At 45.0% G+C, this 16,088-nt stretch overlaps 1 protein-coding gene across 1 annotated transcript; it reads right to left on the bottom strand.

Annotated features, from left to right (window-relative positions):
- Nucleotides 1-4,662: 4,662 nt before the first annotated feature.
- On the bottom strand, nt 4,663-15,452 carry peli2 (pellino E3 ubiquitin protein ligase family member 2). Its single transcript, XM_076107812.1, has 6 exons — nt 15,137-15,452; nt 10,943-11,072; nt 8,604-8,705; nt 7,945-8,142; nt 7,608-7,796; nt 4,663-7,440 (listed from the first exon to the last, which is right to left on the bottom strand). The coding sequence occupies exons 1-6, from the start codon at nt 15,238-15,240 to the stop codon at nt 6,862-6,864; spliced, it is 1,302 nt and encodes a 433-aa protein (XP_075963927.1). The 5' UTR covers nt 15,241-15,452; the 3' UTR covers nt 4,663-6,861.
- Nucleotides 15,453-16,088: the final 636 nt, after the last annotated feature.

Below are 16,088 nucleotides of genomic sequence, written 5' to 3'. Positions count from 1 at the left end.
GACAAAGGCTCAATAGAGTGTTAATATGAACACATATTACAGCTCTGATAGGAAAGATAAAACACAGCTGGGGCGCGAGTATATTCACAGAGGCCTGTAGCTCCCATTCGAGGCACAGAGGAATCATTAGAGAGTCTGCTGGATTAAGCACAGCCTCCGGCCCCCCCCCCCCCCCCCCCCTCTCTACCACATGCATCCACAAAATGCAAGGCCTTTTTATTGACAGCTTGTCCAAAAAGAGGAATTACCCACATGGTTGAGGCCCTCATTCCATATGGCACCAGGCTATTAACAAACATTAGTTGACTGTAATAGCGGTGGTATTAAATTCATTATCTTTTCTATGTGAGGTGTGTGTGTGTGTGTGTGTGTGTGTGTGTGTGTGTGTGTGTGTGGTGCTAGAGTGTATGAACACACGCTCAATGTGTGCCAGTGTGTGTGATTAGAGACTTCTAATGTTCCAGCTCTGGGGATTTGTAGCATGAGATAAGAAAGGGCATTAATGGTGAATTGTGACGGTCCAACAGAGCAAAACTGTTGTTTGAAATCTGCGTATGTTTCCTTTGCTGAATCGTTTTTTACCCTAACTATCTACATATTGTCTCACATAGAAAGGCATCTGATTTTTTAGCTCAGCGCCTCACAAAAACACACAGGAAAGCCATGCATGAGCAAGTGGCTTACGAGACCAGTGAGTGAAATTCAATCTATTTGATTTTCTATTTTCCTCACTTACCACATATCTGTTTTAATCTTACCTTAAGCATCCTTGAAATGAGTTGTAATCCAGTTAAGCCTTTTTGAATCTGCTTCACAGCCATATTACACCCATTCATAGTACCATAAACATTCACACTGCCAAACAGTAGCTCACTGAGTGACAAAATTCACATACTGTAGATGTTAAAAGATCAAGCACTGGTATTTGCATTGGTGCAGGCACTGCAAAAAGAAACGGTGTTTAGTCGACGTTCCCCAGGTTAAAAAGGTCAAAACAATAAGCAATGTTACAACACATACATTTGAGGCACAATACAATACTGTAGACAGTTTGTCCAGTCACTCTGGAGAATCACTACTTCCTGTCATGCAAAACTGTCACCCTCTCCTTTTACTCAGAAAAACATGGAGCAATATTCTGGGCATAAACTGCCAAGCGAAAGCTAAAAGACACATGACAAGTGTTTGTATTAATACTCCAAACCTTGGATCAAATGCTGGGCCGACAAAAATCAACAAAACAAGTCAATTTTCCTCCATTTTCTCCAGTGAATACGTCTTCAGAGGGATTAATTCTCCTCTGTGATCCTGTTCTCATTACAAGAAGCAGGGAAGTCAAACACACATAATAACAGGGCTGACTGCTGTTCCTTTGTAGCATGTGGCTACCTAAATGATCCTAAATAAGATAGATGACATGGATAAAGCAAATCATAATCGGCATTTTGCACAATGGAACATAATAGTCTGAAGAGAACAAGGGACAACATACAGAGCTCCTGTTTCCATCGCCTGGAGCAGCACACCTAGTCGAGAGCAATTAAAATGAGAGGATTCAATTTTGTCAAACACCGGGAACCTAAGATAAATCTTGTATCTCATTTTCCAGCGGAGGACACCGCCTCACGCCGGTGCTATCGTGTTTGTTATGGTATTTTGAAGAAACAGCTGGCTATTGACAGAGTTGGTAAAACAACCCCCTTCCCCCAAATGATGCTAATCCCAATCATTTCGAGACCCAGGGGTGGGAGAGAGAGAGAGAGAGGGAGAGTCGGGTGAGACTGGGAATACATTTGACTTCAGACTGTGGTGTTGGTGGAAAATGTAGACAGAGCAGGAGGGGGAGCAATACAGCATGGTTTCCATGTGGGAGAAATCCACTTACTTGAACTGATAAAGATTTAATCAACACATGACTCTGCAATTACTCCATAATTAAAGTAATTTGTCCCCTTGTTTGGATGAGACGCCCCATGCCTCTGTGAGAGCACACGAGAGGAAGAGGGCATCAGAGGCTCAAAGAGGTACACTCGTAATGTTTGAATTTAATGCTGGATTTTCCAAACCTATTTCCCCCCTCATATGTTCTAATAAAATATTTGTTCCAGCTCCTCTTCAGCCTGTGTTTATTTGCCTTTTATTTGACAACTCATTTGTTATTCATCGAGAAAGTAATAAGCTGAGTAGGCTGAGCACAAAGTATCATCAAGAGCCACATGAAATAGTAAATAGGCCTGATATAATCATAATCCTCTTCAAACTGCACTGCATACAGCTTCAATTGTGTAATGTTTGGCGCTACAAAGCTTGCTGAAAGCTGAAAAAAATACCTCTGAAAAAGTGACGCTTTTGTTTGACGAGATCAAATTGCATGAATCAAAAGTGAGATTCAGAGAGATGTGTGAGGTGTTTGACCTTGGGCATGACTAAAGAAACGTCTAATATACTCCACCATCTAATTTATCAGGAGATTGATTTTAAATGACCGGCAACTTCACTATATTAAAAACCAGGGAGACCAATGTGTCTTGTGTTTGCTTCTAAAGGGTTGTTACTTAATTTAAATGCTGGGAAGAGCACTATCTCTTATTTACAGATGATGATCTGCATATCATTTGCCTCAGTTGCATGCTGGGTAATTGGGGTAAACATCGCAGCCTTCAACTTGCCATCTAAGGTGTCTTGCTGATAACTTGGCTCACAGCCCGCAGACACCTGTGGCATTTCACATGTTAGGGCTCAGGACAAGGAAGCACATAGAACGAAGGCCCAACTCTTTAAAACTGCCAATTGAAGGTGTCCTCTGGTATGTAACAGCTGATGTTGCACATTATAATCTAATCTATATTGCTGGCTGTTGTCAGAAAAACCTAAATATATATTTTTAAATGCTTACCCAAGAAAATTGCTTGATCACTATTTCAAATTTTGCAGTTTTCTTAAATGCAAGTCTGACAGAATGTTCTCGTCTCATAGAGCAGACTGGAGTCTGAGATTAAAACAGCAGTATTGGGGTAACTGGACTGGACTAGTCTAATAAAAGACGGGAAACGTAGGATTCAGCATATTTTACCCATTCTATAGGAACTATAAGTTTTTCCAGCTTTTATTATTATTATTTTTTTTAACTCTCCCTTGTGGGTTCCTTGACTTCATGAAATTGCAATCCTAAAATGCTGGAGTATATCCCTTTAATATCACGAGTTTACTCACTGTATTCAATTCAATTGTCAGGCTAAATAATAATGAATGTGTATGTGACGTTACTTATCCAAAGAGGAACTTTTTAGTAAAAATATAATGCAGCTGAAAATAATGATCCCGTAAAATTGAGATGTGCGGCTGTGAAAAGTGTTAAAAGTTAATTCGGTTTAAAGAGGTTATGATAGAAGCACTGAGATGTTTGTCTGTTACTAAGACCAGCGTCAGTGCAGCACATGAACCTTACTTTCTCATCCAGGAAGCTGGTTCAAGAAAAAAATATTGTATCATTCCACTTTATTTGCATAACCCTGCCCTACTTAAGGCAGGGGAGTCACCGAGTGATCTCAAAATTAGCATGCTGTCACCTTCAGAGTCTCTTCTGTCATTCAGAAAAACAGGCAAGTGTGCAGACATGAACCCATCTCACATCTACTGCAGCAATGTTAATTAGGAAGCATGGCATCCCACAGCTCCATTCCTCTGCAAACGCCGAACTGACATGTTATGTATTTAAATCCCTTTCATGTGCCCTTATTATAGAGGCGATGAAGTCGCATGCGAATGATGGAAAATGTCATCATCATCGTCGTACAATATTTTTGCATGCACATAAAAATAAAAGCTAAAAATGACTCACTACTGTGCATATGTGTCAGCCATGTCTTATGTACGATGCCAGGATTTGAATCTAGCATAAATCTAAGAGCGGTATAATTCATTTTGAAAAACAATATATAGAAAAACGAAGACGCATGGGATGTTAAAGATGAATCAGTAAATGTCCAACTATAAATGTATATCCTCTCCTGTGGTAGCGTAATTATTGTCAGGCACCTATGGCCATGCACATTTAGTCCTTTCATTTTCTCTTGCTTTAAATGTATTTGTAATGTTTTTATACAGAGTATATTTCATCATTAACATCAAACTTCCATTTCTTTGCTCTGTGTTTTTGGCTATTCAATGCCGCAGGCTCAGTGGTTCGATGGGCATATAGTGCCGACCTCTCTATTGCTGAGGAAATAGTGCCCTCCTGTGGCTTCACAGGGAGACTACGCTCAGCACTGAACACCAGCGAAGGTTGCTCATGCACTCATTTCCTCTGGTAAATATTAAGATGGAGCTGATACGATGCACCGTGAAACGTGAACAAAACAGACTTCAAGAAAAATGTGTCTCTTATCGCACAGAATACTGGGTTTGATAGAGCTATCAAAATAAAAGGGCCATTTTGGCAACCAAGATATGCTCACGCTGAGGAGTGATGAAACACACATGTAACTGTGATTAAACATTACCGCTGTGTTGTGCGTACACAGCTGGAGACATCTGCAGTTCAAAAGGCAGAGAGGCCTCACAAAAGTAGCTCCGTCAACTGCACATGCCTTCATGAGCCGCTGACTCAATATCACATCCACACCGTACCAGACTCTCAGCCTAAAATCAGAAACAACTCACTTTAAGACATTTAAAAACTTTTATTCTTTGCAAAGGAGGCATGGGGAGCATCAGTGTGTTCTATGGCTTGTGTACAGACAAAATCATTGAACAAGGCCTTGGGTGAACCGAGAGCCCCACCCATGTTTACCAAGGAGGAATGTTTGGGGCCGCTACTCTGCAGCTGTTACAGAACACGGCCTTAAGCAGTGGGCACAGTGTTGGAGCTGAAAGTGTTGGAGAGGAATGCTACTGTACAATATGCGGCTTAGTACTTGACCCTGCTCGGAAGTTACGCTCTGTGGTTGCGAGTGAAGCGTAATGCTGCGGATAGGTATGTTTCTTTTAAGAAGGAGCCAACAAAGTCAAATCCCCCAGCAGTCCACCACTGCTATTGTGATCATGTGTTTTTTTTTGTGACGCCCTTAATCAAGGTGGATTCTGCCCCCTCTCTCAGTTCCATTCATCCTTAATGCAACCTGAAGAACATTTGAATGCTCTAATAGCAACGCCACCCTCAACATCTCATAATGCTAACGCTCAATACTTGATGTACAAGAGGCAGAGTGAATGCCTCCAACTACACTCTGCAGATGGGCAGTCTGGTAAGCGAACATCACAGAAGAATGCACGATTCGTCCCAGATTCTTCAGTTTCAATTGATCTGCTACTTGGGTTTTTGGACAACTTGACTCATCCACACACACACACACAATAGAACCTACCAAATTTGGCACGGTGTGTGATAATATCATTATTCCCTTGGAGCTGGTTGCGAGCAGCTGAACAGCCTCGACTATAATCCAGAGCTGTCAACATTCCACCGTAGCAGCAGTTTGGGTTTAGGATTGTTTACAGAAACACTTTGGATCGGAGAGAGTGGTTGTTACATCTTGCATGTGGAGGGGGGGGGGGGGGGGAACCAGCTCCTCCTTATATTTGGTATAATCTCTGGATGCTGCTGAGACTGTGCCCAGGTTTAACAGCGTACAAATCATTGGATCAGACCCAGCATGGGATAAAGCTAACAACAGTGCAGATTGAATACAGTACGTGTGTGTGTGTGTGTGTGGGGCACGGCTAGCTAGCAAGCTAAGCGAGCAGGTGCGGCTGATGCATACGGTGGTACAGCTCTAATCTTTCACTGCCAATTGGCCTCGCCTGTAGCTGTAACAGCACAGCCATTGAGAAAGTTAGTTGCATGGTTAAAGTACCACCAGTGAGGAGAGTCGATGTATTTCAGTACATTCATTGTCAAAGCCTGCGAGGCTGGTTCGCTTCCTGTTCTCTCTGGTAGTGTTTTGGGTGGCGGGCGAGATCATAGAAAGGGGATCGGGATGAAATGATGCAGGCCGATTTAAACAAAGCCAAAAGGGAGTCCAACCCACATACACACTCACACATGCACACACTCTCACACACACGCACACGTTATTTATGCAGGAGAAAAATATATTAACATTTGCATTACAAAACACTACATGGGCCTCAGTGTAGTAAAATACCTCTTCTGTCAGATACAAACGTGTTGAAGAATCCATGTGTCGTTTCCATATGTCTTATGAATGCAAAACTATCTCTCCCTTTGCCATCTTCTCTCATTTATTAAAAATATTCCCACCGTTTAATGGGATTTGAGGCACTGGATTATATCTCTGTACATTAAGTCCTTAAAGTCTGTTTAGCAAACGGAAGCCCAAATCTGGAGAACTACATGACCTAGATGCCATTAGGGGGTTCAGGGCCGACGGGGCAATGGGGAGCACTTAACTAGTTAGCCATTAGACCCAGAGTCTCTCTTGGCTTTTCTCCCAGCCAACAGTCCAGCTGTCTGGCTCTGTAAAAACTTTAAATCATTCTCAATTTATTCCTTCAACAACCTTAATTCTCCAGCCCTCGGAATGGAGAACCAGCAGTCGTTTGTAGTTTAAAACAGCTGAACCAGTATTTCATTCTGGAGGAGCAAGGCATCTGTGGTCCAGTGTGCTTCACGTCTCTGTATCCCACAGTGGCCATCCAAATAGCCACACGAGGCCCCTGAACAAGCCGTAGTGGCTCTCTGTTGTGCAGAATCCACAGTATATGACCGGAACTTGAGAAGACTTACTTCTTCCCACAGCTGGCTTACACGAACAAAAGAAAGCACAAAATAATCGGAACAGTTTCACAGCATGTTGGCATTCCTGTCTAATCTCCTCTGCCGGTGCAGGACCCTTCGGCTCAGTCCACCGGGCCCTGGAAGATTAGCTTGGACCAGCCCTGAGTGAGGCCGAGCTGGGTGGCACAGAAGGGGCAGGCGCTGTGGAAGGCGTGGGTGCCGTGGGGCAGAGGGATATCGGCCCAGTACTTGACCGACTTCTCCGAACACACGTGTCCGCACGGCACGAAGGCGTGAGTGGGAGCGCCCGTGTCCACGTAGAAGGCCGGCTCACAGCCCAGCCACAGCGGCACGTAGGGCCCGACCACCCGGCACATGGGACACTCTCGCTGAGCGCTGGCCTCCTGCTCCGAGCGGTGGCCCCAGTTGTGGTGGCCGTGAACGTGGCCACAGGCCAGGTAGACCCACGGCTGCTTGTCCTCCAGGGAGGAGAGGGCGCGGCTGCGTTGCATGCTGGGGAAGGCGAGCGTGTTGAGGCCCACGGGGCACTGGGGGCGCCCTGCGTTGATCTCCTGCCTGAGAGCCTCCAGGTGCTTTTGGGTGGGAGTGTGAAAGAGGCCTTCTGCAGTACGCCACAGCAACGTGGCTCCGCACAGATCCACCAGGGAGCCGTCCTGCAGTATATTATTCTCATGCTCCACCTGCAGACGCACATTTAGTTTCTGAGAGAATGCTTTGGACATGCATGCAACCGTCACAGACATATTTGTGCATTGAGAAACATCTGCCTGATCCTGCATCTGCTCCACTTAAGTCGCAGTGACACTTCTGCTGTGTACGTATATACCGCATGTATGATTCTACTGACCAGTTTGCCTGGGGTCTGTGCTGAGCGGGTCTCTCTCAGTGTGTAAACATCCCCACAAACGGAGATCTCTCTCCATACGCCCGGCTTTGACTCCTCCGTGAACCCGCCCCTGGGGTGCATTACCAGCACACCATTGGTTGTCAGTCCGTCCATGTGACCGTCGGGGTTCTTCCACTTTGCGGCTTTTTCCTGCAGGCGAGACGGAGTACAGACGAAAGTGAAACAGTGACAGGAATTTGTTTATCTGATTAGAAGTCGGCTAGGACTAGATTGAAAGAAACAAACTGGCCATCCAGCCCTCCAATAGGACAGCAGTGCAAGTAAAACTGGTAATTACCCCGAGGAAGATGTTTTTGGAAGAATCAAACCCAGCTGCGTAGATGCGAGCAGTGAAAGGCGGGTTACGCTCGCAGACAACTCGGCACGCAAAGCGGGAGATGGTGCTTTGTGTGATGGGAGTCTCCTCTCCCTCCTGGCCTCCTGCTATTGTGTCAGTCACCACAAAGTCTATGGGGCTCTCAGTGGAACGCCCAATCTACAAAGCAACACAGAAACCAATGAATTTCATGCTATATTATTATTATATTGGTGCATGTGATATCAGACAATGAAAGAAATATCCAAACGGTTCTTAAACTTAACAAGCGGAGGTAAAAAAAAATAAGCATTTCCTCATTTCTAACATCTACAAGTGTTGCTTGTATCTTAGTTTCCACTTCTCTGCTGCTTGACTATTTAGTCAGCGTTGTTTAAAGACACTTGGACACAAAACAGAGCTGAATGTGAAGCACGTGCCTGCAGTGCTGACTTCCCTCTGGTCGTCGTCTCCTCGCTGTACATTCAGATTAAGACAGACCAGTGGACAGTGCACGTGCACAATCTGGGGCAGTGTTAAGTTCAGGAAGGGAGAAATTTGGATTCATGGGACTCTGGGAAAGGACGTGTTATTCTAAACACAATCCTAACAGGTGACAGTGTCTCTTCCTGGGTTCTCACCTGAAACATGTCTGTGTCTTTGTCATGGCTGTACTCCACCACCACCGTATGGTTCCTGGACAGTGTGTAGGAGATGCTGTGTTGGCCTTTACAGTTCACAGCCTGAAACATCACAACCAACTCGTTACAAACATGCTACCCTATTGTGATGCCACATTAAAACACAACAAATACATATTCTAACTATTTAGGTTGAAGCACTTAGCACACCAACAACAAGGGGGTGTTTTTTACGGTGTTGTGTCATAGTGACGTCAGTAGAAACCCTTTCATGTCTTGGCTTGTGGCTTTAACACCAGATCTGAGTGCCAACGGTTCACAAACAGGAGCTGGAGAGAATATATCTTTCCACCCTGTTATTTACAACAACAAAACATCGGCAGGCGTTTTACTACAATGCATTATTACTGGGTTATAACAAACAGCAAAGCAACAACATTTCTTTATTATATTACCTACAAGCAAAGATCTGTGGCAAGAATGTCTGGTAGAGGAAACGGGGAAGTGCATGATAAATCACACTCCCGTGACAGTGACCATAAACTGGCCTCACTTAACACGAGCTCGCCGACCAGCTGAGCTGCTCTCAGTCAGTGTAGCGTAGGCAGGGTGGGTCAGAGCCACTCGGGCCCCGCTCCCATCAACACTTTACCACATGTGCCACTATCATCGCGCTCTAATCTGCAAATTCCATTTTCCAAAACAACCCCCCCCCCCCCTCCAAGTGCAAGAGAGAAAGTGGGTCATCAGCGCTTCCACGCACATCAGAGACAGATGACACAAATGTCATCGTCTCGACCGCGCCGCTACAAACAAATGGTGCTCCGCTGAAAGAAGTTCATGCAAACATATATTTTTATAAGCACAACACCCAACCCCCAAAATGTCTCACACACACACACACACACACACACACACACACACACACACACACACACACACACACACACACACACACACACACACACACACACACACACACACACACACACACACACACACACACACACACACACACACACACACACACTTTCTCAGTCGAAGGGTTGGAAATAAAACCACCGGTGATCCAGTCCCCAAAGGAAGGCCAATGTAAACAATCACACTTGCGCAAATGCCGTAATTGAGATTAAATGGGGGGGGGGGGGGGAGAAAAGCCGGGGCTGGATTTGAATAGGAGGCTGGCAGAGGCATCATGGGAGCTCCTCGTTATCCGTCATGAACACCAGAGTGTGCACAGACACGTGAGCTTCTGAGCCACAGAGCACTCTCAGTTCATTCGTCTGAGACTGAAGCGAGTTGGTGGACTGCTGAAGAAAAAAAGAAAATAATAAAAAAAACAGGAGATGGCTTGGTTGACTTTACTCTTTAATCAAAAAGAAGGCTCTCCTAAAATCAAGCTCACCACCCTGCTAGTTTCTTAAGGAATGGCTATATTTGGCTGTGTGTACAGCTGAGGGTGCAGGGTCAGCCAACTGCAACAACTTCCTCTTCAGTCGACCCTCCTGACCCAAGGCCTGGTAACAGGGTGGCCGAGAGGGACAGTACTGAAAGGTGAAGGAGGTCACGGCAGCTCCCATCTCTCAGACAGTCGTGTGTCTAATTGCGTAAAGGGCACTCTTTGCTAAGTTGAGCTGTGCAGTAAAAAACGCTCGGGTCCGGTGCAAACATTGTTTTCTGACTGAGAAACAACTCGTAGGATGGAGCAGCAGAAACATTTAGCCATACTTCATACAGGCCACGTTTCAGCTCAAACGCAACCGGAATGATGCACAATCTCTGCGATGAAGAAGCCTCTGTCACAGAGAAAACCTCAGAGACCAGGAGTCAGGTTCCACAAGGTGAGAGTAACCTGAACCAGAGGGCCTTTTGCCAACCGATCTAAACGCCCAACAAATGTCTGGAATATTGGCCTCCGGGAGGTGCAGGGGTAAGCAGTTCCTCTCGCTTGTTTAGCAGTTTTTGCTTGGGAACCAAAGGCAGGAATGCAGACGTGTTATACTGGACGAGGCAGTTTCTGGCAGGCAAAGAAAAGCTATGAGGCCCAGGTAGGAACTACAGTTATTGTACTGGAAATGTCAACATGCGGGGCTGCCAACAATAATGCAACGGAGCTCACTGCAAGTTCCATAAGCTACTGAAAAAAAAAAAAATCACTCTGCTGCTCTGAAAACGTCTGTGGTGTTTTTTTCCCCCTCAGCTGTCGTTCCTCCACCTTTAATCTGCTGAGGTCAGTTACAATGTGAATGAAAAACTGCACACGTACATCAACAAAAACATACAATAACAAACAAGCAGACGGCTGTTCATTGGGACTCGTCCTCTGATGCGGTCTGTACCTTGCTGGCCTGCGGCGTGTTGAGGATGTGCACAGTGCTCGGCTTAACACCGTTGGCTTTGGTCCTCCTGTACAGCGCAAATCTGCTTTTCCGTCTACCCCGATCTCCGCTGGGCAGAGAGCCATTGTACCTGCCACGGGAGGGGGGGGGGGGGGGGAGGGGGGGGAAGGACAGCAAATTAGCATTAAAAAAAATGTTTATGAAAATGCTTCCCATCATTAGTAGCTGCAGAAAGATGTGTCCAATGACATTTAAAAGGCTGAATTCATAGAACAAGTAAACAGGGAGACTTAGAAAACATTTCCGTTTTGTAAAGAGCTTTTCCGTGCATTACATCATTGGCAAATCTAATGCCCCCTATTAGCAATCTAAGCCTTACATTGGATAATGTCTCTTATTACATAATGCACTCTGGTACTTGTGATTTCAGTGAGCCAACTCTGTGCTAACTGCAGCTGTTCTTTTGCTGCATGTCCCAGGCAGGAGCCGGGTTTTAAGATGCACGTCAGGTTCGCTATCACTTTGGGAAAGCACAGTGTGGGCGGAAAGCTGGCTCACGCGACTGAAAAGCGTTTTCTCACAGTTGGATTTTTTTTTTTTTTTTTTTTTTTTACACACACGTGAAGTTCTAAGATCTTAATTTCAAAGCCTCGGCAACACTGGAAGAGAATGCTCTGTTTTGCCCCTCGGTCTGCTGTGAGGCGCCGAGCCTCGGCAGCTCCTCGTGAATGAAGAAGCCCCCTCTCCGTTAGGACCGCTCCTCCTCCCCATCCACCAGCTGGGACACCCCATGCTCTACTCCCCATCCAACACACAGGCCGTCTGCCACACACTCGCATGTAACCACGGTGTGCTGAGCGGACACTTTGCACAACGCAAATATCGCTATCTAAAAGCCTGGCGTTTTGCGTAACAATGCACTATCACGAGGGAGTGAACTCTTCAACCACGACACGATCTGCAAATCTTTGTTGCAACACAAAAGCAACAGTCGCAACAAGAGGTCCCTTTCTGCTCCTCCCTACGTCCCCTCCAAAGCGAGTCCACCTGTCCCGTGTCTCCTCACGGCTGGCCAGGCATGGAAACACATGGTCCCAGTCAGCACAGTGCACAAAGCTGGCCTGTAGGACAAGCCTCCCAGAGAGCTAGAGAGGCACTGAATGAAAGTACCAATACACTGACGGCAGCAGGGAAATGACTAAATAATAGTGGATACATAACCGCATTAGTGTTTAGATTGTTCACTATTGCAAAGGCTTTTAATTCTAATGTTTATTATTAATAGTGGTTGTCTTTTACATACACTCTGGTAACACGGTACAGGACAGAACACCTCAAAATTAGAGAAATATAACATAAAATGGTCCAAAAAGATCCATGTGGAAAAGGAATACTGATGATCTATTATTCATAAACACACTTTTGAAGCTAAATCAACACCATCCTGACTCTGTACTCCTAAATAAAGAGCGACTAGACAGATATAGTATGTCTGAGTTGGATACCTGCCTTGATGTCTCACACATTTACAGCACACAATAAGATGATATGCAGTTCAGCATTTCTCCATGATGAATTCTAACCACAGAATATAATCCTGGCTCTTTAAAAAACTCTTTCTATTATTCAGCATTGCATTGAGGAACAATGTTCTGTCATTTAGGAAGCGCCACCGTCACACTAGGCTCAGGCTTTTTAAAGCTGCCCTCTAACCGTCCCTTTTGACCTGTGCCAGACAAGACCGCGGCTTTACCCTCCAATGTTTAGGAGCCGGGATTAGAAGACTCTGGCACATCACCTATCGTCCCCGGGGCTGCACTGAGGAGCCAACAGCACCTCCTACCTCTTATGCTAAATGAAAAGGCTAGTGTTCGCAGAAGGAGGAGGGTCACAGAGGCAAGATGACGCTGCAAAAGTAGGAACACGGGCTGTAAGTGCTTCAAGTGGGTCAATCTAAACTGTGCAAATATATAAAACAGTAAATCATCACAGCACGGGAGGCAGCCAGATGGCACGGTGAGGGAGAAGATCATCGGTCTACTGACTCAGATTTAAGTACCCATCTGACTGATGAACACCACATCAGCATCTAAACAATCTGTGCCAGTTTTTACCAAAGACGTTGATTTGTGTACTTGCTTTACCGAGTGGCTCTTTAGGGGGAGACGTGTACAAAGTTCAATCAATAGGCCCAGTCTCCCAGTCACAATGGACAGAGGAAGCGGAGGAGAGGCTGAGTCCTGATCAATCCATCCTTTCATTTCCAGGATACCCCCCCCTCTCCTCACTGACCAGCACCAAGCCAATCCGTCCAAGCAGAGAGATGGGAGGGGGGGCAGCCATGCAAGTAATAAGAGCCACCACCACGGTCATGGCAACAAACCACCGAGGGAAGTGCTGCTCAAACAAGCTTTGTTCCGTGCCGTCAGCTATCTTGTCTACCATCAGTTTTATCAGCGGGGATGTGATGTCATGGCTGTGATTATACACCCGTCACAACTGATTCAAATATGTGTCTTTATGTCGGGAGAGAGAACAAAAGTATCAGCTACACACACGCCATGCGTTCAGCCCGGGGTAATAAGCAGTCAGCGCTTTTTTGTCCCCTGCAATAAGCAGTATGGGTGTGGGAGTACACTCCACCATGCTCTGCATGTGTACCCTTTACAAGGATCTACAGACACGTCGTCTCTATAGCGTGTTGAGCACAAACACCTCAAAATGCTCATTTTAAGTCAGTTGCCGAACTGGACAAAAACCCAAATCACTGATGACACAGCAGGTGTCCGTTATCTGTGGCAGCTGTTGGCCCCGACAGATTATTAATGCAAACATGATTGTTCAGAGTGATAATTGGTCACAGTCTCCTGAACAGATCCTGAAAAAAGACTCACCAGCTTTTACTCAGTGGCAGGATGAGACACGTATACTAATGACACTATAACTACCTGGTTTTATAACATCAGCAGATTATGGATGGGTGATGTTTGACATGTTGCAATATTGGTGCCAATATGATATTTTCAGTGTAAATGGTAAAACTTGAAACGGAGAACCTGTGAAATGCTGCCTAAACACAAGATCTCACTGGGCATGTGGTGAGTGTGAAACAACCGATTGATTGGTCGATCGGAGGAAAATGAATCAGCAACTATTTTGATGATTGTGAGTGATGGTTTAAGTATTTATTTTATTGTAAAAATGATGAACAGTCATCAGTTCCAAGTGTTTAGTTTGCTGGATTAACTAAGAACAGATATGTCATGTTTGGTAATTGTATCCATGCAGTTACTCCACATTTCCCTGTTATTATTATTATGACACGATTTACATGGATATTGTGAATTAAAATTGTATATCGTGATAAAGGACTGTATGCTAGCTGATGTTGGGCTTTAGTGGTGATAAAGCCAACAGTTAAGGTCCCCTACCTGACCATGTGGACAGGACACGTCAGTGGATACGCAAGGTGTGTGATTTCAAACTATTGAACGCAACAATGATCTATAGGTCCATTCTAGCACCATGGACATCGTACAAACCATGGCCTTGTAGTGCGACTACAGTGTAAAGTTGTGCGGTCTGAGCTGCAGATAAGTTTAGAAAATAGGAAGAAGCCTGGAGGCTGGGGGAGGGGGACCAGCACCACTTCCGAATTCCTAAAACCCCATGAACCCAACTTTTAAGATCGGAACGAGCGCCCTGGTGCTGACAGAGTCTGGGTTTCCGGGTTACTTAAGTTGCCCTGAACCAACCTTGAGACACTTTGGTTGGTTCAAATGTAGCTACAGTGTTTGACAACTGGGATGAAAAAAAACAGAGACTGAAGCACTGCTGCCACCACCTCGGGGACGCGTAAACGTACACATTTCTGATTGTGCACGTGTCCTGATTAGTGGAGTAACGTGAGCGCGTGAATCTAAAACTGGGCTCGATGTTTTTTCCTGAATATATATATATATAGAAAGATAGCTGTGTACAAGTCGATGTTTGTCTAAAATAAAAACACAGTGAAAGAGTTCACACCTTATTTCACCAACTTACACTTAACGTTGCTACGTCACCTATGCGGGTGCCCTCTCGTGAAACTTCCTCCAGATAAACACCCGCCTTCACGTTCTCGTACTGGAAGTCTATAAGGTTATGTTATCCCAAATAATATATATATATATATATCGGCAAGGCTGAACTTACCCCAGCACCACCAGCTCCCCGTACTTCACCGGGTCTTTGGACGGGGCGCAGTGCTCCTCTTGGCTCGAAGAAAACATGAGGCTTCTGGCTTCACTGACTAACATTAGCTTTACAGTAAGAGCAGCGGCTCAACAGTCACCGGGGATTATCTTCAGAAAACACGACGGGCTCTCATGTCAGACCCTGTATCCAGCTGCGCACGTCTCTGTGCCCACGACAATCCAGTTTTCTATCATTAAAGTGGTCTCAAACTACTTTAGCGTGACATGGCAAAATGTAACTTACTTGGCGGTTGAATCCGCTCTGAAGCAGATACAAAAACAGCGAGGAGCAGGGCCGGAATGTACCATTGCCTTGTTCTTTACTTTGTGTAGGGGGGGCGCCACACCACATATTTGTTTAAAATAGTGTTTTGGACCCGAGTGTGCTGTGTGAGGTGATAAATGTACTTAAATACATTAGATGGAAGTACTTTTCGTCTACTTTATTGTTGGGTAAAAAAAACGTTATGGTACTTGGAGTAAAACTCCCTACTTTTGCCACCTCACATAGTCAATGGATCGCACCCTGTGTTATGTAAACAAAGAGTACAATCTGGGAATTCTTAAAGGGATCATATTTTTTCTGATGTGTGTTTGTGTAAAGTTTCCAGTTTTCCATATCGAACGAGAATAAGGGTTTACGCATGTTTTCGTCAAAATATCCTTTGAATATTGTCATCACTCGCTTTTTTCCCCGGCACAAATGTATTGAGGATCGCATCATTTTATTAGATATGACTGCTTTTGTATAAAGTTGCACAGGCCTATATGAGCCTACAGAAGGTGGGGCAGTAATAGTGGGAAACACATGACGATATTCGTCCTGGTACATTTCCTGATACTGATATCATGTACTCTACTGATATCATGTACTCTACGTGATGGTGAAATCAGGTTTGCTCATTTTATTG

The sequence above is a fragment of the Anarhichas minor genome, unplaced genomic scaffold (genome assembly GCF_050575085.1).
Source record: "Anarhichas minor isolate MPS153535 unplaced genomic scaffold, ASM5057508v1 ptg000040l, whole genome shotgun sequence".
Classification (NCBI taxonomy): Eukaryota; Metazoa; Chordata; class Actinopteri; order Perciformes; family Anarhichadidae; genus Anarhichas; species Anarhichas minor.
Note: the sequence above shows the minus strand (reverse complement) of the source record. Positions and strands in the feature narration are given on the sequence as shown.